Source organism: Equus przewalskii, chromosome 22, assembly GCF_037783145.1.
Source record: "Equus przewalskii isolate Varuska chromosome 22, EquPr2, whole genome shotgun sequence".
Taxonomy (NCBI): domain Eukaryota; kingdom Metazoa; phylum Chordata; class Mammalia; order Perissodactyla; family Equidae; genus Equus; species Equus przewalskii.
The window spans coordinates 31774823-31799278 of record NC_091852.1 but is presented as its reverse complement, the minus strand read 5'-3'; the positions used below and the strand labels follow the sequence as shown (position 1 = coordinate 31799278).

Below are 24456 nucleotides of genomic sequence, written 5' to 3'. Positions count from 1 at the left end.
TAGTTTCTTAGAGGTTAGTTACAATGTGGAATCTGAAACCAGATGAATGAATATTTTGTCTTCTATTATAGTAAAATCTAACTGGTGCTTTATTTGTTTTTTTACCTATGCATAATCTTGTATTACATTGGTCATCTGGAAAATGGAAAATTTGAAAAAAGAAGTTACATTTCACATTTCCTTATGTAATATCAAAAGTTACACTTGCTAATATCACTTCTGATCTTATCAACAGAGTCTTTAAATTATGGAAGGGTGTCAGGCTCAGGGTGGCAGATAACAAGTTTTCCAGAATTCTAATTTTCACTTGAAAGCTCAAATTTTACTATTGGCAACAAGTACTGTCAGTTGTTTTTTCTGAAGTGACAGGCTTACTTTGTTTATTTTTAAGAAATAGTCTGCCATATACCCAAGTCTGTATAACCATTTTTTGATTTTCAGTCATTTTTTTCAAGTAATATGGTGCTTATGAAAAATACAGCTAGTTCAGCTTGCCGCTCAAACCATAGTGCTTTTCGCCTAGTCGACAGTTGTATTTTTTGTACAGCAGAAGTGCTTTATGTTTACTTCTTATTTTGAAACACAGAATATAAAAGATGTACACTCAAGAGTCAAGATTGAATAAAATTAATAATTTTTACTACTTCAGCAAGAACTTTAAGTGATTCAAAGGTAGGGAAATATATAGACTATTGCTTTTGTTGATAAGAACTGAAAACAATTTGTTGTCTTTTTTTTTCAGCCTACCACAGATACCTCTCCCCCAATAATAATAACAAAAAGTAAAGATATTATCAAAAAAGATCAAACAGGTATGAAAAAGAAACCATTGTTTCTGAAATTAGTGGAATCTAATTGGAATCTCAGTGGAAACTCGGGATAGGTTAAAGAATCCTGTTGTATTTTACTTCATTGTAGAATCTAACTTTTTTTTAATGGTAAACTTAAAATTTCTTTTATAACATAAGGAAAAAGTTTAAAACAGACTGTTACTGTTTTAAATTCAAGTTATTTTCCAATTTTTACCCAAGTCTTCATATATATTTTTGGAAATTTGGTCGGGGGGTTGTGCAGAATCTGAATCTTTTCACATAAGAGTATTTCTAAAGATTTTAGTGAAGTTTAGACCTTCTTTAAAAAACAAGTTTATAAAATATACGTAGAGAACTCTGCATTATGCTACCTGAGCCCAACATTTTAGTGTGGTACGCCTGTGGATTGATTCTAATAAAGATCTTTTATGATGTAATTTTAACAATGAATAAAATTTTCATACAGGGAGCTTTGAAAAGTAGAACATTATAAAATAGCATAACCTGCTATATGACCATTCACGTAAGTTGACAACGTTGTATAAAGATAGAAAGTTTACAGTTCTGTGCTTGATCTTGTCATTTAATAAACTATAGCAATAGGCGTTGCTTTGGGTAGATTATTGATCATCCATGTATGCCTTTCTAAATATCACAAGGGAGATGACAAGAGTCTTACATACTCTTTAATTCATTTACTTCTTACTGTTCTTTCTCTTCCATCTTGAGTTTCCTGGTTGGTAGTTTATCTTTTTTATTAGCGCAGGGGAATTTTAAGACAACTATTCCACTGAAACTTTTGTAGTTGTATCTACTTAGAGGCAGGTGCAGAAAATTTGCATTTTGATTACTCAGAATAACTCCTTAAACGTTCTTGGGTTAAGGAATTATTTTCTAAATTCAATATCTTTATCTTTTTAACTTATCAGCCAATGATAGTCAAGGCCTACTTTAAGAATATTTTCAAATGATAATTTGGGTTCTAGACCACAATCTGCTTTGCTATTCAAGACTTCATAGCTATGAAAAGAAGGGTATTCCGTGTCACTAGGTGGGTGAACTAAGCTTGGTGGAGTAATTTTATAGGATATCTAATGTATTAGTGATTGTGGAAAGCGTTTTGTCTATTTAATTACCATCTCATCACTTAGAGCAAAATGTCTTAGACGTTTAAGATGCTTTTATAAGTATTTGAATGAATGAAAAGAAGGTCTCATAGAAAATGTAAAATTATGTTTATTCTATCTGAAAATGTTTTTCCTTCTTTTATAACTTGCTGCACCATTTTGTATCTTGTTTAGTTCAGGACCTGTGAGCTACTTTATGTCCAAAATAGTCTCGTCACATTAAGCTAATCCCCTTTGAACATGCAACTCAATTTCTTTAATTAGCTTTAAAAATAAGGATCATTAAATCAGAGTGCCACCATCAATTACTGTGCAAGGGTTTGCCTGTTCAATAATGCATCAGAGTTGTGCTCTAATCAGTATTTCACTGAAAGATTTATGGAAAAGGAGGCCTCCCTTGGTTCCAAACTTGAAATGCAGTTCTATTATGTATAAAAAATTTTCCTGTGATTGCTACCATTTTAGGTGCTGTATTTCATTGAATACTCTCAGCATCGTATCCATCTTTGCATTTCATATTTGGGATCAGTTCCAGAGAGTGTTTTACAGCATTTTTGTAAATTCGTAAGAAAATAAGCAGTTTTCTTGCTCTGCAAGGAGACAAGGTGCAGATTAAAAAAACAGTCTGCATTTCTGTGAGGTGCACCTGTTATGGCAGATTCCCCGGAGAGTGGCTTATTTTTTATTTCTCATTATGTTAGGGAGTAAAAAGCAAACAAAAAATTGGGAAATTGAACTAGGAATATATGTTTATAAATTTGTTTAAAATCTACCAAAACTAGAGTTACAAAAGCAGTGGTCATTTTTCTTGCTTAATTCAAGATAATATATATTTTAGCTTTTAAAAGATAGAAATATAATATCCATCAAATGTACCTAAATGTTTGGGTCATTTTATTCTCATTGCTATACTGTGCATTCAGAATAAGTTAAAATAACAGGACCGCAAAACAGGTTTTGATAATCTATATAAAGTGCTTTAGGAAATTCAGTTTGATCCTAAGCAATCATTTTTGTAGACAATTATACAAGTACTTCTGGAAAGATTGATGTTAGCCGTTAAAATAGAGCTATAGTACTAACTTCCTTTTCAGTGAACATCCCAGAAGAGAGGGAGAAAACATAAGAAGTCAGCATTTCAATATTTTGTAGCAGATTTAGTTAAGTGAATCTACATATTTGAAAATATTCTATTTGGTAAGCCTAAATTATTAAAGTTAATTATTAAAGTTAAAAAACTGTGTAATTTTGAAATCTCACAATTATATCAGCCTTGTACAAAGGTGTGTCAGAATACTTTAAAGTATAAGTTAACAAAATTTTTTTTCTTGTAATTTAGTGTTTGATTAAATGATTACAAGTTTTAGAAAGTCATAATCTTTGAGGAAGAAAAATCTAAATGTGCTATGGAGGTTAAAACATATTCGCTAAGGATTCATCTTGCCTTGAGCACTTGTTAAAGGATTCATTCTGGGAATGGGAATCAGTTACTTGAATCCATATCAAGCCTGGAGAGGGTCATCCATCACAGTAAAAGACTAAGCGTCAGCTTCAGATAGCCGGTTTCTATATTCTCATCCATTTAAGATGAATGCCTGGTAATTGAACTTTAAATTCAGAGTTTCTGTCAGAAAAGGTTTAGTTTGATTTGTAGAGCCTGTTCCTACCACCTACTTTCTCTAAATGGAGGGTGTTTTTATATCATTCACGGGAGTGCCCCAGGTTCTTGCTCTGATTGTATCACTTATTTTGCAAACTTTAGAAAAAGTGAGAAATAACGTACAGTAAGGGGGAAAATTATATAGCTCAAGGATTTTTTACAAATTGAATATACCCATATAACCCTTCACCTAAATTAAGGTATGGAAAGTTACCAGCACTCATTAGTACTCTCTGTGTCTCCTCAGTCAGTCCTAACCCTCTACCCCAAAAGAATCGCTATTTTTTTCCAGCCTGTTTGAGATATAATGGACATATAACATTGTGTGTTTGAGATGTACGATGTGATATTTGATATATTGTGGAATGATTACCACATATGGTTAGTTAACACGGCTGTCACTTCATATAATGACCTTTTGTGTGTGTGTGATGAAAACATTTGAGATCTACTCTCTTAGCCACTTTCAAGTATACAATACAGTGTTGTTAACTATAGTCACCATGCTGTACCTTAGACCCCCAGAACTTATTTATCTTACAACTGGAAGTTTATACGCTCTGACCAACATCTCCACATTTCTCCCACCCCAGCCAGCCCCTGGCAACCACCAGTCTTCTCTCTCTTTCTATGAGTTTAGGTTTTTTAGATTCCACATGAAGTCAGATCATACACTATTTTGACTTTTATCCCTTAGATAAAAATTTATATTTTATGTAAATGTAGTTTGAGGATATATTCTTTGTGTCTGGTTTCTTTGTTTTCACTTTGTGTCTATGAGATTCGTTCATGTTGTATGTAGCTGTAGTACTTTTCCATTTTTCATTCTATGAATATACTAGAATATATTTGTCCTTTCTTTTGTTGATTGTAATTTTGATTTTTCTAGTTTTTGGCTATTATAAATAAAACTGCCATGAACATTCTAACATGTGTATTTTAATGTTCTTAAGTGTAATTTCTCTGGGATATTTATTTGAGTAAAATTTGTGCATCTTATTGTGTATATTCAACATTCGTAAATTTTGCCAGACTGTTTTCCAAAGTTACAGGTCCATGCTCTCACTATAATATATGAAAATTCTCCTTACCCCACAGCATCTCTTACACTTGGTACTGCCAGCTTTAAATTTCTTTTTTTCCAGTTTTAGCCACTCAGGGGGGTATGTTAGAGTATCATGTTATTGTTTTAGTTTGCATTTTCCTGATGACTGATGATGTTGAGCACCTTTTCATATGCTTATTGGTCATTTGGATATCTTCCTTTGAGGAGTTCCTGTTTGTCTCTTGCCCATTTTTCTGTTGATTTGTCAGTCTTTTTCTTATTGATTTATAAGAGTTTTTAAATATATTCTGAATACAACTTTGTTGGATGTTTGTATTTCAGCTGTTTTTTTCTGCTTCGTATTTTTTCCTTTTGACTCAATTGTATCTTTTGATGACGAGAAGGTTTTTTTTTTTTTAAAAAAAGAGTCCAATTTTTCGAGCTTTTCCTCTATGGGTATTGCCTTTTTTGTCCTACTTAAGGAATCATTGACCAAGCCAAGATTGTAAAGATTTTCTTTCAGAAGTTTGTTTTATCTTCTAAATTTTGGCTGTGGTGTGAGGTAGACATAAAATATGTATGTTTGTGTGTGTTTATATTTTTTTATTTGAATATCCATTTGACCCAGAGTATTTATTGAGAAGACCATCATTGTCCTCCTTATGTTGGCATTGTTGTTGTAAATACAGTGGTCATATATGTGTTGATCTATTTCTTAAACTCTATGTATTCCAGTTTTTCCAAAAATTTTTACATATTTTAAATGGAATCTTTTTTTTAAGTTTCAGTTTCTAGTTTTTTGCTAGGAAATCTAGTTGACTTTTCATGTTGACTATATCCACTAACTTTTACTAAATTCACTTATTAAAGCTAATAATTTATCTGTAGATTGACTTGGGTTTTCAGCGTATACAACTGTGTGGTGTACACTGAGTAATTACAGTTTTTGTTTCTTCAATTCCACTTTTTATGCCTTTTATTTCTTTTTCTTGCCTTATTGTACTACCTAAAACCTTGAGTCTAATAGAAATGGTGATGGTGGACCTCATAGTCTCATTCATTATTTTAGGATTAAAAACCTGTATTTCCCTGTAAGTATGATTTTATCCACTATTTTATTCTACAGTCTATTGAGCTAGTCCTATGTTTTTCTCCTTTATTCTGTTGATGTGGTAAATTAAACCTAAACAATTTTCAAATTTTAATTCAACTTTGCATTTCTGGAGTGCCCATCTTGGTCATAATCATTCTCTTCTTTGTATACCTTTGGCTTTAGTGTGTTAACATTTTTGTTTAGTATTTTTGTATCTACGTTTAGGAGATATTGGTCTGTAGCTTTCTTGTCTAGTAATGTCTTTGTTAGGTTTTGGTGTCTGGGTTATGCTGGCCTCTAGGAAAAAGTTGAGAACAATTCCCTCTTTATCTTGTCACTGAAAGTGTTTAAAAACTTGGTGTTAAAAAATTTTTTTTTAATATTTGGAGAATTTACCAGTGAAATCATCTAGACCTGTTTTTTTTTTTTATATATGTGGGAATATTTTTAATAATGGATTCAATTTCATTAATAGGTACAAAATTATTGACATTTGGTAATTTTGTTTTTGACATTTAGTAAATTTGCTTTTTAAGGTATTTGTTTATTTCATATGTTTCTTTCAAAATTTTTGGTATAAGGTTGTTCACTATATACCTGAAAGGTCTAGTCAGGTCCCTCTTTTCATCCCTAATATTGGAAATTTGTCTTTTGTATTTTCTTTGACCAGTGTTGCTGGAGGTTTATCAAATTTATTAATTTTTTCTTCTTCCAGAAGACCAACCTTTTGCTTTGTTGAATTATTTTATTGTATTTTTTTCTATTTTCTGGAATTTTGGTCTAAGCTGTTATTTTCTTCCTTTTTGGGATTTAGTGTACCTTTTTTTAGTTTGTTTTTTCATACAGATGTTCAACATATTGATTTTTAATCTTTCATTTTTTCTAATATTTCTTTCTAAGCATTGCTTTAGCTGCATCCCACAATTTTATGTTGTATCTTCATTATGATTCAGTTCAAAATTTTAAAATTTTTATTACAGTTTCTTCTTTGAACCATGGTTTATTTAGAAATGTATTGCTTAATCAACTAACATTTTTTAATTTTCTTCTTTCTGTTATTGATTTGTAGATTAATTGTACTGTAATCAGAGACATCTTCTGTATGATCTCACTTCTTTGAGATTTGGTGACACTTGCTTTATGAACTTTACATATAGACTTTTTTTTTTTGTGCAGAAGATTAGCCCTGAGCTAACATCTGCCAATCCTCCTCTTTTTGCTGAGGAAGACTGGCCCTGAGCTAAAACTGTGCCCATTTTCCTCTACTTTATATGTAGGACGCCTGCCACAGCATGGCTTGACAAGCAGTCCTATGTCCACACCTGGGATCTGAACCGGTGAACCCCAGGCTGCCAAAGCAGAACGTGCAAACTTAACCACTGTGCCACCAGGCCGGCTCCATACATATAAACTATTTTGATAAAATATTTCTTTTGTATTTTGAAAGAATGTGCACTCAGTTATTGAGTGCAGTGTTCTGTCTTTGTCCATTAGGTCAACTTTATTTAGAATGTTGTTCATATCTTTTATAGTCTTATTGTTGTTTTTTTTTTTAATCTATTTCTATCACTTACTGAGAGAGATGTCATATAATCTCTACCTATGATTGTGGGTTTGCCTGTTTCTCATTTGGATTCTGAGTCCTTTTGCCCTACATGTTTTGAGGTTATATTTTTAGATTACTAAAATTGTTTTATCTGTCTACCAAGTTGACCCTTTATCTTTATGAATTGTCTCTCTTTATCTCCAGTAATTCTTCTTGTTTTAAAGTCCACTTGTCTGATATTGTTTAGCTGTACCAGGCTTCTTTTGGTTAATGTGTATGTGGGATATCTTTTTTTTGTCATTCTACTTGCACCTTTTCTTCATCTTTTTCTTTATTAGTAACTTGTGTCTTTGGTAAACAGCATGTATTTGGGCTGTATTGTGTTATACAATGTGACAATTTTAATCTTTTACTTTGAATATTTAACCCCTTTATATTTAATGTAATTATTGATACATTTTCATTTTAATTTACTGTTTTTTCTTTTTTTAATTAAATTTTTCTTCCTTTGTATTAACTTTTTATTTCATCCTCTACCTCTATTAGCATATTATTTATACTTAATCTTATTATTCTTCTAATGGTTACCCTAAAGATTGCAGTAAGTATCCTTGAGGTATTTGAGTCAACTTTTAAAAAAGTCTTTTTATTTTGAATTGATTATAGATTCACAGAAAGTTTTCAATATAGTATAGAATGGTCCTATATATCCTTAACCAAGTTGCCTCCAGTGGTTACTTCTTAATAATTATAGTAAAATATCAAAGCCAGGAAACTGATATTGGTACAGTGTGTGTCAGTTTTTTCAATTTGTGTCATTTTTTCACTTGTATAGAATTGTGTAACCACCACCACCACCGTCTACATACAGACCTATTCCATCACCACAATCTAGGTGCAGATTTATTCCATCCTCCCTTGTGTTACCCCATTATAGTCATACGCAGCCCCCTCTAGCCCCTGGCAACCTTTTCTGTCTGTATAATTTAATCATTTCAAAATTGTTAAAAAATGTAATCATAATATATGTGACCTTTTGAGATTGTCTTTTTTCATTCGACATAATACTCTTATAATCCATCCAAGTTGTTGTGTATATTAATATTTTATTCCTTTTTATTTCTGAATGTTATTCCATGGTATAGATACATCTTTTGAAGGCATTTTGTTTGTTTTCAGTTTTTTACTCTTATGCATAAAGCTGCTATGAGCATTGTGTACATGTTTTTGTGTGGACGTAAGTTTTTATTTCTCTATAATAAATACCCAGGAGTATAATACCTGTGTTGTAAATGCATGCTTAGTTTTTTTCAGAAACTGCTGTACTGTTTTTCAGAGGGCTCTCCCAATTTACATTCCTACCAGCAGTAGATGAGCAATCCATTTTTCCACATCCTCACCAGCATTTAGTGTTGTCAGTATTTTTTTATTTAGTCCTTCTGATAGGTATGTAGTCATATTCTTTGTGCTTTTAATTTGCATTTCTTTAATGGATAATTCTGTTGAACATCTTTTATGTTCTTATTTGTCATCGGTATATCCTCTTTGGTGAAATGTCTCTTTGCTCATTTTTTAATTGGATTTTCTTTCAACTATTGAGTTCTGAGATTTCTTTATATAAGCCAGACATAGGTCCTATGTCAGATATATTACGCTTAACTTATTTCATTTTACTTTAATTAGTACTTTCACTACTTCCTGGAAAATGCAGGGAACATAGTATATTTCAACCCCGTTTGCCCTACTCCTGTCTTTCATGTAATTATCATGTACTTTTATTCTACATATATTTAAAACTCCACAAGTTTTAGATTATTTACTGTTTTAAGCAATTTCTGTTGATTTACGTACATTTTTAAACTCTTTTTTGTGTTCTCCAGTCTTTTCTGCATTACAGAAATTCCATCAGGGATTTTTCTTTCTGCCTAAGAATTTACTTTGGCATTTCTTTTGTACCAATCTGAGACAACATTTAGTGTGTGTGTGCGGCAGGGGCGGGGGCAGAGGAAGTATTCTGAAAATGCTAGGTTGTCAGATTGTTTCTATTTTTAATCTTTTTTTTTTATTCTATTGTCTTCTGTTTTTCATTGATTCACTTGAGAAGTCAGCTGTCAGTTTTATTCTTCTTTCAAGATAAAGTGCCTTTTTGCCCTGATGGCTTTTAAGATCTTCCCTCTAACTTGGCTTTCAGCTGCCTTGCTATGGTAGTCAGCCTCTATGGACACCAGTAATCCCTGCCTTCTCGTCTTCATGCTCTTGTGTGATCCCTTCTCCTTGAGTGTCAGCTGGGCTTACTGATTTGCTTTTAATGAGTAGAATATGGCAGACGTGATGGTTTCTTTCTGATACCTTTAAAGTTCTTTTTTTTTTTTTTTTAAACAGCTCTATACAAATTTTCTAATTGATCTCAGTGGAAGGGTTACTCTGATACAGCTATTCCCACAGGGTGAACTTAATTGTGTATGGAACTAAAGACAATTTTTGTTTTCTTGGGATGTTCTTATAGAAGAAGCAGCTCTCTTAGTACACCTCCAAATAAGTGACTTTCTAGGTGAAAGGATACTGTCCATTTCCCCTATAAAGGCATATCGACTGATGCCCAAAGCACTAAACACTTGTTTATTCAGATAGTTTCTTATTTGTGTGCTTCTGCAGCTGTGACCAGGTAAGTATACATTTATCAAAAAGTCATTTTTAGAGCTATTTATGCCAGTCATAATTGTTTTTTATAATTGCATGACTTTATTATAAAACATGAAAATTTTATGACAAAAATTTTTTTCTCTGAAAACTTACTGAAATTTTTTTCAAAGACCACATAGATGAATTGATGAAACAGTTGGTGAATTGTTTATGTTTATCAAACTATAAAACACTGAGGAAAGATCTCATAAATATCTAGATTTCTTTAACGAAATTGTTTCTCAAGGGTCAGATTCTTGCTTCACCTTAAAGAGGTTGAATTTGAAAATAATGCCATATTAGATGAGTATGTTTTATGCAGGAAATAAGGTGGGGACCTCCCATATATGAAGATACTTGTGAATGAATATCCGTATGTTTTAAGTTAAAGTACTTCAGTTATATGTTTGGCCTTTGTTATGATTTCTGCTTTATCTGACCTTTTAGAGTAACTGAAGCAATTACTAGTTCTGACTGCATCTTAGAAGAGGGCTTCTCATATACTTCTAAATACTGGTAGGGTGTTTCATCCTTCCCTTTCAGAAAGATTTTGACACCTTTTTAATTGAATAATTTGCATAATCTTTATTATGTTTTAGGTATTAGCACTAATTAAAATCCATAAATTAAGTTAATATATGTTTATTTACAAGAAGCATAAAAGGCTTTTTTAGACTGAAATACTCAGCCAGAAGTTAAACAGAGAACAGATAATTATTTGGTGACTCTTGCTCATTTACTAGCAACTTCCATAAATTATACAGATTGTTTATCTGTATATGAAAATCACCAGATAGTTGTGTTTTCTTCTGTTTATTTTATATTCCATAAACCAAGATGAGAGTCAAGTTCTTTTTATTAAACATTTATACTGAGTCTGCTATGAACAGGCCTATCAGGGTAAATAAGATTCCTGTTCATCAAGAAGATTATAGTTCAGAAAACCATTTTAATAATGTTATAGCAGAATCAAAAGGTGCCTTTGTGCTTTTTCCTATGAGTGTAAATTTGAAAATTTGAAAACAAGCCTTTTGTGTGATGTTATAGTTAAATTCGTGTTTTTTCATATATCATCTCTTTAACTTTTGCTTTTACATTTATGTATACCACAAGGGCCGGGAGAAGACAGGAGGAGTCGTTGACATTGGTTAAACCTTTAACAAATTTGGAGAAGTCAATTGGTATTCAATTCTTTTATATGATTCTCATAATATAGTACTTGTTCTGGTCCTATAACTTTACTCTTGTTTGCCTTTATTCCTTTTCTTACATCATATCAGAGCCTCTACTTCACCAATTAACTTCATGTAGATAAACTCTCGGTTCTTGGAATGTGATTTGTTCATTATGGCTTACCGTAGCAGAAGTCCAAATATTATTTTCCTATGCAAACATGCCATAGGCATTAGATTCTGGTGTGTGGGATCCTCAGCCTGTCACATATTTCATTATGCCATCTGCTTCAACTTGAGCGTTGTATCTTCTGCTGGCAGACTTTATTGAAGTTGCCATGGCTCAGGATAAAAAAATCAGATTGGGCATAAGAAGCTTGCTTTTGAAAAAATAATAATTGATCTTTCTTGCTATAGATTTTAAAATAAACATTTGAAAAGATTCCCAAAAGCCTCTTTTAAACATAGTGATCTCTTTTTTATCTGTGGTTATAGATAGCCAGTATGATGGTTGAGTTATTGATAACTTTGGTAACTTACTGAGTTTGCTGTTTTATTTTTAAGGACAAGTGACAAACTCTTAGGCATGGGTAGATGATATATTGTGAAATATTTTGATTGTTTCTGTCAATGGAAGCTCTTTACCTAATATCTTATTTCCAGAAATGATATCTCAAATGACTGTTTGCTGTGTGTATAATATAAAGAAAGATGATATAGGAACACCAGGATGAAAAAATCTAGGTCACAGTCCACTTATTAAGTGTGTGACTGTGTATAATTTTGTACTCTGTAAAGTGGAAATAACGATACTTGGAGAGTTGTTAGGAGATTAGATCCAAGTAGGTCCTTAAAAAATAGATAAACGTTTATTCTTCAAATGTATATTGCATGCCAACTCTGTGCAAAGCACTTTTCTAGAGAATGAGGATATAATAGAGAATAAAATAGTCAAATTCCTCCACTGGAGAATTCTACATTGTAGTCTGTCTCTACAGATTGGGATGGAAGCTCCATGACAACAGGGTGCATACCAGCTGGTAATAAGCACCATGAAGAAAACAGGGCAGGGTAAGCTCATGGAGCGTACTGGTGGGATGCTGTCTTGGATAGGGTTGCAGGGAGGGCTTCTCTGAGGTGATGTTGAGCACACTTGAATGAAATAAAGTAGTAAGCATGTAGATGCTTGGAGGAAGGATGTACCTGGCTGGTAGAGGGAGTGGCTTGGCAGTTTGAGGAATGGTGAAATGGTGAGTATAGCTGGAGCTATGTGGGTGAAGGACACAGTGCTAGGAGATGAGTTCAGAGAGTGATCCCAAAACAACATTGATGTAGCCTTTCTGATAAATAACTGTGGATAAAATGTTACATTCCAGATACCCTATAGAAATATGAAATTAGGATTGACTATTGGCACTGTTTTATCAACTGTTTAGCTTTAACTTGGAGCTCTTTGTAACACGCACAAGTAATTATAGAATATTTTTCCAAAATGGAATTATCTTTTTTGTTGTTGTTTACTTATGTCATTGTACCTGAAGTTAGCCAGACTGTGAGGTTCGAGGGCACACTTCTCCAGACTGACAACTCTGCCCAAGACTTTTGACACCAACAGCAAGGAGTTAAGCTCCAAATACAGTTAGAAGGAAGAGTCCACACAAGGCCACCCCCACTTCTGACACCAACTGCAAGTTCAGGAGTTTCCCCAAACCACACTCAGGTCCAATAATTCACTAGAAAGACCTACAGAACTTACTGAAAGCTATTATACTCTTGGTTGTGGTTTATCATAGGGAAATCTATTATAATCTTGGTTATGGTTTATTATAGGGAAAGTATACAGGTCAGAAATTAGTCAAAGGAAGAGATGCATAATACAGAGTCTGGGAGGGTTCCAAATGGGATGCTTTCATTTTCTTCAGGAAGTGGTGTCTTCCTGGAATCAATGTGTGACAATGTGCGTGGAGTATTGCCAACCCAGGAAGTTTATCTGAGCTCGGTGTTGAGTTTTTATTGTGACATTATTTTGTAGGCCTGATTGATTGCCCACAGGATTTAACTTAGTCTCAGAATTTGAGCTGATACCCTCTGGCCTTGGGGCCCACCACGAATAACAAAGACACACCTGTCATCTGGGAAATTCCACTCGTTTAGAAGTTACTTCCTAGGAGCTGCAGACAAAGGCCAGACCTCTCTTTGGGAAAGACCAAATTCTTTACTATATACATTGTTATAAAAATTCAAGCAATACAGAAATTTAGTGGCTCCCTGGAATCCCATCTCAGGGAGAACTGGTGTTATATTGGTTGTTTGGTATGTATTCTTTCAGATATTGAATACATATATAAACATCTTTTTTTTGAGTGCACATTGAATCATACTATACATATTGTTCAATAACTAGCCTTTTTCACTTAAAAGTGTGTCTATGGATGTGTATGTTTGCGTGTTTTAATAAGTGCCTTAAAATTGTATACTGGAGATAATTAGTTTTTAAACATTTTCCCATCTAATAAATAGTGCTGCATTGAACGTCCTTGTACATACATCTTTGCATATTATTCTAAAATTTCTCCTTGAAATAAATTTCTGGAATCAAAGGATATGGACACTTTCAAATTTCATATGTACTACATTATAACCCCTCTTGGGATGTTTTCTATGAAACGGTTTATGGAATGTCAAAATTGTTGGTAACCTCCATATTACTCTTAGGTAAACACTGCAACTTTGGCAAGTTCAAATGTCGAATATGCCCACATACCACATCTCAACCCAGCTGTAATTCCTACTCTGCAAAATGAGTCATTTTTATCATCACCCAATAATGGGACTCTGGAAGCACTTACAGGATTGGGTGCTGCACACATCAATGGGAAACCTGCTTGTGATGAATTTGATCAGCTGATCAAAAACATGGCCCAGGTAAGAACATTTCTTCCTGTTAGTTATGATAGAACCTGTGATATCTTAAGAGTGTAATCAAGTCCTGGATAATTTGAAGAATATTTATATATTTATATTATATATGTTAAATATATACATTAAATATATATTATATTAAATATATTCTTATTTATGAAGACATAACATCTGAAAAAATAGGAATGAAAAAGTAGATTTTGTGTAAGTTCAGATGATTCAGAGATTTTTCTATTCTACTTTTTTTATTATCACATTTTAAACTGAGTATTATATGTTGTTTTCCACAAATATTCTTCAGGATAAATAAAATATCTCCTTCTAGGTGATGAATGATAAAGGTTATCTTAGAAAATGTTTTTTAAATTTCTTTCTCTTTTTTTCCCCACAACAAGATAATGCCACTAATAAGATGACTGCATGTGCATTGATTGGCTTTTCATTTTATTTGTTGCTTTGTTTCCTGAACAGGGTCGCCCTGTGGAGGTTTTTGAGCTCCTCAAACCTCCGTGTGGAGGCCTCGGGTTTAGTGTCGTGGGACTCAGGAGTGAAAACCGGGGCGAACTGGGAATATTTGTGCAGGAGATCCAAGAGGGCAGTGTGGCTCACAGGTGAGACTGTCATAGAATCTTTCCTGTTTCTTTCTTTCTTTTTTTAAAGATTGGCACCTGCGCTAACATCTGTTGCCAGTCTTTTTTTTTTTTTTATTCTTCTCTCCAAGGCCCCCCAGTACATAGTTGTATATTCTAGTTGTGAGTCCCTCTGGTTGTGCTATGTGGGATGCCACCTCAGCATGACCTGATGTGTGGTGCCATGTCCGTGCCCAGAATCTGAACCAGGAAAACCCTGGGCTGCCAAAGTGGAGCATGTGAACTTAACCACTTGGCCATGGGGCTGGCCCCTCTTCTCTGTTTTTGATACCACATTCAGAAGGTGTTGATCACTTTGGGAGAATTTAGAGAAGCAAAAATGAATAAAAACAAAAACCAGATGTAATCTGTCATTAACCAGTTTCTAGAAGTCATTAACATTGTCATGATAAAAAGGAAGTCCTTTGAAAGGAGAGTAGCTGTTTAGTCATAACCACACTTTAGTAAGGAAAGAAAAATTTGAGTAGGACATTATTCTCATTGTTTTTAAATGGGCTCTTTTTGAGTAGATTTTTAAAATTACCATACCAAAAAATATACAAATAGCCCATGATAATGTGAGCTATATTTTATTAATAAGAATCTAGGCAACTTTGCTTTCAGTTGTAGAAGATAGGAACATCCAAGATGTAAGGTTTGGGTTGAGGGGTAACTGAAAAGAAAGAGGGCTTTTAAATGGGAGGGGTGGATTAGGGGTAGATCAGCTGGAGCCAAAGCATGTATTTTTAAAAACAGAACTACAGAGGCTGGACCCGTGGCCTAGTGGTCAAGTTCAGCACGCTCCGCTTCAGCCGCCTAGGTTCGGTTCCCAGGTGTAGACCTACACCACTGGTCAGTGGCCATGCTGTGGCGCTGACCCACTTAGAAAAAAATAGAGTAAGATTGGCACAGATGTTAGCTTGGGGCAAATCTTCCTCAGGGGGAAAAAAAATAGAACTGCAGGAAAAAGCCTAAAAAGTGTGGATATTAGAAAACAGGATTAAAAATAACCTGAAAATATATGCCAAAGAAGCTGTCATTTTCTTGAGAGCTGTCAGATAATTTTTACCCCCTTTTCATTCTCAATAGAGATGGAAGATTGAAGGAAACTGATCAAATCCTTGCTATCAATGGACAGGCACTTGATCAGACAATTACTCATCAGCAGGCTATCAGCATCCTGCAGAAAGCCAAAGATAATGTCCAGTTAGTTATTGCCAGAGGCTCATTGCCTCAACTCATCAGCCCCATAGTTTCCCGTTCTCCATCTGCAGCCAGCACAATTTCAGCTCACTCGAATCCGGTGAGTACATAGATTTTCAGAAGGATTAGAACATTTTTCTAGTTCTTTTTGGTTGTCTGCAGGTTTCCAATTCCTGTAGGTTCTTTGTACTTTTTGAGTTTTGCCCTTTTGTTCTTTTCTCTCTCCCTAGCCTGGAACATTTGTTATTTAATTATGATTAAGTTTCTGGCTTCTAAAAAATCTTTTACCTTTTTTGTGTAGTTCTTCTACTTGACACCATTCCTAAAAAAAAAATTAGTCCTTTAAAAAAGTTAACTCTATCTGTAGACAGATAAAATTTTGATTTTGATTATAGAATTATAATTATAGAATTGTTATACAAATTTAGAATTGTTACAGGTAGCTGTTAGTGACTTTAAGAAGTCATCTAATTTGGAATCCTGAGAGGCAAGATTATGCAGAAGACATTCTTAACAGGTGACAGTTTTTTCCTTGATCTTTTTCTTTTTTTCTTTTTTAGAAGTTCTACAGAGGATCTTGCAAATCAGTGCCTATCTTTGCTTGGTTAAATGTGGTCACTGTAACGATGTATTGATAATTTCAAAAATGATTATATCAACAGCAGTAAAAGGGAAGTGTACTAAATCAAAGGGACATTGTTAAGGCTCATTGTTATGTCTGAACTCAATTATTTAATACTGATCACAAAATTCACAAAAAGCTCAACTGTAATAAAAATTTTAGTTTTTCCTAAATTTTTTCAAATTCACATAGGAGCTTTGTTTTCAGGTCCACTGGCAGCATGTGGAGACTATTGAATTGGTGAATGATGGGTCTGGTCTGGGATTTGGCATTGTAGGAGGGAAAGCCACTGGTGTGATAGTAAAAACCATTCTGCCTGGAGGAGTAGCCGACCAGGTAAGCTGCTCCAACAGGTCCTTTATGCTGTTTTATCAAACGATATGGCTTCATCTTTTACATTCTCTGTTATAAAGAAGAAACTTTGCTCTTAGATAATGTCAAAGAAGCTGAGTTAGAATTTTCTTTTTGCTAGATTATCTCTAAAGTGTTTTCTTAGACCTGGGGAGAACTATTTCTGAAAAGAGACATTGATCTTAAGTTACAGTTGTAGGCAATGATCTTATGACTCTTTAGAAGCACAGACTAAAGCCCAGGTTATGGGTTTGATGACTGTAGAGGTAGCTACCTTTTATTTTATGATTATAAATCATATTTATAAACCTAATCATCTGTTTTATAGCCACAAGATATTATGGAAAAAAGAATACCTTATTATCGAGGGAAAAAACAAGCTTCGACTTGTCCCTTTAGTGATGGGTCACGGGGTCATTGGTTATGGAGCACAGCCTGTTTTCATCGTTTAGAGTAGTTCATTAAAGCCTTGCCATTTATGATATGTCATGGAATATATGTGAGAAAAGTTTTTGTAAAGTTACTAGTTATGTTTTATGTTTTAATTTGACAAGATTTATTAGTGTCACTAACTTTTGCCTTATTATGACATTTTGTTTATAAAGCTGTTTGGTTTTTGCATGTTTTTTTGAACTTCAACTAGGAAGTGAGGTTCATCAGGTATTTCTTATATTCATAAATGAAAGGCCTATTTAATGGCAACCTTATCAGTGCAGATATTAATAGTAACACAATAGTATGCAAATTTTCTTCCTTTTAAACATTAGCCAGCATCTAGCAGTTTCCAGGCTCGTGATAAATAAGCAGCATCTTCAGTATAGATCTGCCCTGTCCAGTACTATAGGTACTTGCCACATGTCACTTTTTAAATTCAAATTTAAATTAATTAAAATTAAATAAAATTACAAATTCAGTTCTTCGGGTGGACTAGCCGCATTTCGACCACTCTGTAGCCCCATGTTGCTAATAGCTGCCGTATTGGACAGTGCAGAACATTTCCATCATTGCAGAAAGTTCTCGTGGACAGTGCTTCAAGGGAGGCTTGTAAGACTGCTTTTCACTCTCCTCTTCTATCTGAATTTTCATTTTACAAGTATTTCATCTACAAGTGAGTTCTTTAGGGACATTTATAATTGAAGTGCAAGGCAGAAAATTGTGGTATTTTATTCAGTGCTTTCTTGTGGTTCATCCCATATTTTGAGTAAGATGTATTTGCATTGTGACGTATACTTCATCTTTGCTAAATGACATTGTGTTCCTTTTCTAGCCCTCAAAAAATCCACAGAAAGAGTTAAAATTTTTTTGCATCTAGTAGGTAAAAATCAAATTGTAAAGCTTGTATCAATATTGATTTAAGGAATATTTGTAAATTTCGTTTGCCTATATCACAGTGAATGATGCCAGGACGTTTCAAAAGACGGTGAAAATTACAACCACATATTTAATGTTCCATGATAGGTAGTTCATATCTTTGCCATTTTTTTATTATTCCCTTTCTGTCATTTAGGATTTCTCTGAGGGAGTAAAAATAATAGTATCCTGATTAATCAGTCTCTTTTTATTCAGCATGGGCGATTATGCAGTGGAGACCACATTCTAAAGATTGGGGACACAGATCTAGCAGGAATGAGCAGTGAGCAAGTAGCGCAAGTCCTCAGGCAATGTGGAAACAGAGTTAAATTGATGATTGCAAGAGGTGCCGTAGAAGAACCAACAGCATCCACCTCTTTGGGCATCACCCTTTCTTCATCCTCATCATCTACGCCAGACATGCGGGTAAGTAGGTAAAAACAGTTATTGGAAAAATCATAGACTATAGCACTTAGATGACAGTGATATTTATTTAGAAAATAGACTTATTAATGTTCATATGTTAGTGCTAAAGAATGAAACGAAATTCAAATGTAGAGATGTTTTGGCACTAATATTTTATTAATTAGGAATAATGTATAACAGGAAAAATAGGATCTTAAAAAATTCCAGATTACTATTTTACATTTTTCTCTAAGCAGCACATTTATGAGGATAATGTTTTGAGGTATGGATAAAATTTTAAAGAATTATTTTCTGCTTATACCGAAAAAGGTTAATTCTATCTTTCTCTTACTTGGAAGGCCCTTTATAGGGTGGGCCATATGTTCCAACCATTTCCTTCAACAGCTTTCTTTTTAGTGTCTTTTTCTTGGAGAGGGAGATGAAGGCAGGCTTAGTGGGGGTGAATACAGCTTACTAAAACCTTTCAATATTAGTGTTTTAAGGTATGTCTTAGAACTGTTATCAGATCTGTAATGAGAAGGCACTGTGCTTGACCCAGTTATATAATTTTTTAAACAAAAGTTAAGCCTTCAAGGTTGTAACAAAAGCTTTATTCATAGGCATAGCATTCCATCTTTGTTGTTAACTTGATATGAAAAAAGCTAAAAAGTTTCAAAATTATTAGAATGTAGTGGTTATCTCAGAAATTCAGTTACAAGACTATAGCGGATAAAATATCAACAAAATAATTCTATCCAGAAATCTAAGTATTTAAGAAGAGAATTACACCCAATTTCTAGGTAAGCTTTATAGCAAATGCAAGCCCCACGTTCCTTTCTCATAGATCTAGAAACGTCTGTATGATTTATTCTATTAAAGTTTTTTTCTAACCAGTTGCTGCAAATTCTTTTTTTTTAATATTCTAACCTCCTCCCCAAACCCTTTAAAACTTTATTAGAACACTTGAAATTTCCATGATTCTGTTCTTTTTAGGTTTGAGTCTGGTTGCTATTTTTTGCAAAGAGAAAGAAGTAAAGAAAGCTTGTTTATGAAAGTATTTAAATGGCATTCTTTTGTGGTAAACAAAACATTTTATTCAGCAATATATAAATGAATGCAATACCGAAAACCACTTGATGTAATTGAAAGCTTAGAGAAATATCTATTCTGTGCATATCATCGTTTCTGAAGCTTGTGCCCCTTTTAAAACCATTCGATAGTCAAATTGCCACCCTCTAAAATAGCAGTCGCATAAATCTTATTAAAAATAGAAAACACATTTGTTTCAATTGAAGCAGATTTCATCCTGTCATTTTCTTGTAATTATCTAAACTTTAAACTTTTGCTAAGTTTGCACAGATAATTATGTGCAATGAAAAAAAATAAATCAAACTTTACTGTAAAATTGTGTCTCGTTTAGGTGAACTATCAGTGGGATAAGAGTTTGCTTAAAGAGAATCAGAAAACATTACCAGCTAGCCCCAACCTGCATGTCCATTCAAGCCCTTGCCTTCATTCTGTTGTGATCTTTCTAGGGTTCTCTGTGGAATCTGCTGACACTACACTTGTACATAAAGCCAGTAGCTTATTGATGACTTACTGCACTAGTCCACTAATGTTTAATTCAGGGAGCCTTGCCTTCAGTTCAATATATAATTAATAACAATTCTACATGTTAGAGGAACCTGCTTTCAGCTATCATTCCAGGAATGAAGGAAATCAGTGCAGAAAGGCATACTTTTCTTATAAATAGCTTTTCATATTAAAGTCTGAATTTACAAAACAAATACAGGGACAGTTTTAAATAGCTCTTTGGTGCATTTCACTGGCTTTCAAAATAACCATCAGCCTATTAATAATATATCTGGAGGATAGATTAACTCATATTCATGCTGTTAGGATCAACTATCAGCTGAAGATAGTAATAGCAATGAGTTCTGAGTGGACACCATGGCCCCTGCATTCTGCTAGGGATTTTACATCCTGTATGGCGCTTGAGAGCAGGGACTCTGCAACCAGGCTATCTGTGTTTGAATTCTGCCTTTACTGGATTGCTCACTGGTTGTCCTTGGAAAAGTTTATGTTCCTTAGTTTCCCCAGAGAAAAATTGATGGTAATTGTGCTTATCTCATAGTCTTGTTCTAAGGAGTAAATGAGTTGAGACATGTCAAGTGCCTGTTACACAGAAACTGCTCACTAAATGCTAGCTGGACTTGTTATTCATATTCCTGCTAGATAGCTGAGCAAAACAACGCTTAGAAAAATTAAGTGGCAAAGATAGATTTGAACTTGTTCATCTGAATTCAAAACATGAGTTCTTTCAACTGTGTTTCCTTCTAACTCCTTCAGAAATGAAGATGAGCCATCTCTGAAAGATAGAATTTGTTAGTAAGAAATGATTTGATTTTTAAAATTTTTTTGTACACAAATAATGCATTTCTCTGATAAGGGGAGTTTAACTTTACTGCTGACATTCCTTTTGAGTAAAAATGTGATGCTTAGTCTGTGTTGTCAAGATTGAAGAGTAATCTCTGCAGTAATTCTCTAACAGCGTTCTGTGACACCTAATTACATCATCTTATTTCAAATAAAGGCTGTGGCTTTTTGAACGTATCTTGTTTGTTTACATGTTTATTTTTCTGTATGATTATTTATCAATTTTATTTTAGGTTGATGCTTCTACTCAGAAAAATGAAGATAGTGAGACATTTGATGTAGAACTCACTAAAAATGTCCAAGGATTGGGAATTACCATTGCTGGTTACATTGGAGATAAAAAATTAGGTAGTTATAAACATTAATGTTTTATTTATTTAACTTGGCAATTGCCTCTAATATCTTTGTCTTGTGAAACATTGAATCAACATTATGTATTCTCAGATTGTTAGGTAAACTGACTGAAAACTTCCTTAGTAATAATTTAATGTAGGTGACTCTGATATTGTATTTAAGTCAGAACCATTGTCTTATTGTCTAGCCTAAGTTTCTACTAGTGGTCTTGTTTGTGTGGCTTGTTGATTTATTTTTATTCAAAATCAAGACTTGATATTTGGAAAATGGAGGATGGACATTCTTTAAGTGTGTTTTGTAAATAGAAAAAAAAAAACCCCAAATAAACTCTATTTCTAATCTTAGAACCTTCAGGAATCTTTGTAAAGAGCATTACAAAGAGCAGTGCTGTTGAACATGATGGAAGAATCCAAGTTGGAGACCAGATTATAGCAGTAAGTAACACATTTAATAATAGCTTTGTTTATTTTCATGGTTGAGAAATGCGTTCTTCTAGTTTCCACAGTTTTGAGAACTACGGTTAGCTCCATACCAATTTGTCTGCTTTGGTGATTTGAGGCTGTCATTACAATTACCCATTTTATTATTTTGTGCAAGTAAGGGTATTGGATAGAGGCTTTACTGATCTTAATCAACCTTTAGGGCGGAACTTATTTCTTGAATAATTTCTGATATATCTGATTTCTGATTGTAATGAATTTGTTACATTAATATCATACTTATACTTTAATTGCAGATGCTTCAAAGGTAAAGATCAGATATCATAACGTTTACTGTACTTGAATCTGAATTTGTGATGTGTACATTTTCTTTTACATCAGAATGACACTGTTTCGTTGGTTCCATGACCAGGGCTCCTTTTAGCTCTTGGAATATACAAGAATAAAATAAACAGATTCAGTTCCTCTTTATTAGATCGAGTCCATCATTGTTGTTATAGGAACATTAGTATGTTTTGAGCATATGGCTATTCAAGGTAGTGGACAAAAGAATCCAACTTTCAGTTCAGTGGAAACTGGACCACCCTCACTACTGCTCAGAACACAAATCAAAGAGACTCTGCACCAAGGACTTCCCGGTCAAATAAGTTTAGGGAAAACTTCATGTGATGTGGTCTCTTAGGGATTCACAATGCACGTGGAAAACTTGCAGACTCTTGAGAAGTTCTACAATAGAGGGACATTTAACTCTTTTAGTTGAGTGTTTCCTAAACTTCTGTAGTCATGGATTCTTTCTTTCCTTAGTCATATATCAATATTCTTTGGAAGACATTTTGAAAGATGTTGATTTATCTTAATATGTATTTCTTTATGCTTAGTTAAGTCTCTGTTGTTCCCTTGGGATCTTAATAATGGGAAGAAAGAAGAATGGTAAAATAGAAGAGTCCTGCTCATAGCAGCATCATTCACAATAGCTAAGAAAAAGAAGCAAAATGTGGTATATACATACAATGGAATATTATTTAGTCTTATAAAAAAGGAAATTTTGTCTCATCCTACAGCATGGATAAACCTTTAGGACATTTTGCTGAGTGAAATAATCCAGTCACAAAAAAGACAAATACTGTATGTTTCCACTTACGTAAGTTATCTAAAGTAGTTAAACACCTAGAAGCAGAAAGTAGAATGGTTGTTGTGAGGGGCTGGGGAGAGGGAGAAAGGGGGAGCTGTTGTTTAATGAGTATAGAGTTTCAGTTTTGCAAGATGATATGTTTTAGAGATCTGTTGTACAACAATGTGAATATACTTGACACCACCAAACTGTATACTTAAATATGGTTCAGATGGTAAATTTTATGTTTTCTACTACAATTAAAAAAAAAGATAGAGATGTCCTTCATCTCTGCCCTTTGCTTCTATATTTCAACTCCCTGAGTCTTCTTGGGCTTAGTTATAAAAACTCCTAACTGCACCTGTTAACCTCTTAAAATCTACTCTAAAGATCACGTTGTGCTTACTGTCTAAACTGGCTATATCCTGGAAATGAGCTTTCGCCACAGTATCTCCATTTTAACATACAATGAAAATTAACTACTTTTTTTATTTTGGAGGAAAGGGAGGGAGAGAGAGTGAATAGATACAGACTCTAAATCCATGTCTGATACTGAATTAAAAGATGAAAACATAGCTAATGTACTCTTTTTTCCCCTAAACTATATGTTTTAATCCATTAGAAAGCTTTTTAAAGACTAAGCTTTATTGAAATATAATTCACGTAATATACAATTCACCTATTTAAAGTGTAGTTTTTAATATATTCACAATTGTGCATCCCTTGTCACAATCAATTTTAGAGCTTTTTCATTATCCTGAAAAGAAACCTCATAGCCATTAGCAGTCACTCCCTAATTCCCCCATCCGCTCAGTCTACTTTCTGTCTCTATAGATTTGTCTATTCTGGACGTTTCATGTAAATGGAATCATAAATATGTGGTCCTTTGTGATTACTTTCTTTTGCTCAGCATTGCTATTTTCAGGATTTATTTATGTTGTAGCATGTATCAATTCATTTCTTTTTATTGCTGAATATTATTCCATTGTATGGGTATACCACATTTTATTTATCCATTTGGTTGTTTCCACTTTTTGGCTATTATGGATAATGCTGCTATGAATATTGATGTACAAGTTTTCATGTGAATCTATGTATTTTCATTTCTCTTGGGTATATACTTACAAGTGGAATTGCTGGATTATATGATAACTGTATGTTTAGCTGTTTAGCAGACTTCTTTTACCTACAAAATTGGGATAAGGAAACTTCCCTTGTATGATTTTTAGGGAAACCAAATGAGTAATTTATGTAAAATATCTACTATAATATTTGGCACATAAGCCAAATTAATTAAGCAGATATTTATTGAGGGCCTGAAATGATTACACATTTGAAAGAGTTTCACAATAGCTTCCCTCCAAACTTGACATTATTTTCATTCTTACATAAGTGGAACCTTACATATAATTTTGCTTAGGCAAGGTCAGTGATAAAGGAAATTGTTGACTCGAAAGTGGAAGCACTCTTCTTCTCAAGTGTTCTCTTGCTTTCAG

The 24456-nt window shown here is 33.6% G+C and overlaps 1 protein-coding gene across 16 annotated transcripts in view; it reads left to right on the top strand.

Annotated features, from left to right (window-relative positions):
• Positions 1 to 24456, top strand: part of MPDZ (multiple PDZ domain crumbs cell polarity complex component) — a 155049-nt gene that overhangs the window by 36292 nt on the left and 94301 nt on the right. For all 16 annotated transcript variants that reach the window (XM_070590163.1, XM_070590161.1, XM_070590157.1 and 13 more), the window contains 7 exons: positions 13853 to 14062; positions 14531 to 14670; positions 15778 to 15991; positions 16721 to 16849; positions 18431 to 18640; positions 21289 to 21403; positions 21755 to 21843. In XM_070590163.1, coding sequence (XP_070446264.1) covers positions 13853 to 14062; positions 14531 to 14670; positions 15778 to 15991; positions 16721 to 16849; positions 18431 to 18640; positions 21289 to 21403; positions 21755 to 21843 — 1107 coding nt within the window. The remainder of the gene's footprint in view (positions 1 to 13852; positions 14063 to 14530; positions 14671 to 15777; positions 15992 to 16720; positions 16850 to 18430; positions 18641 to 21288; positions 21404 to 21754; positions 21844 to 24456) is intronic.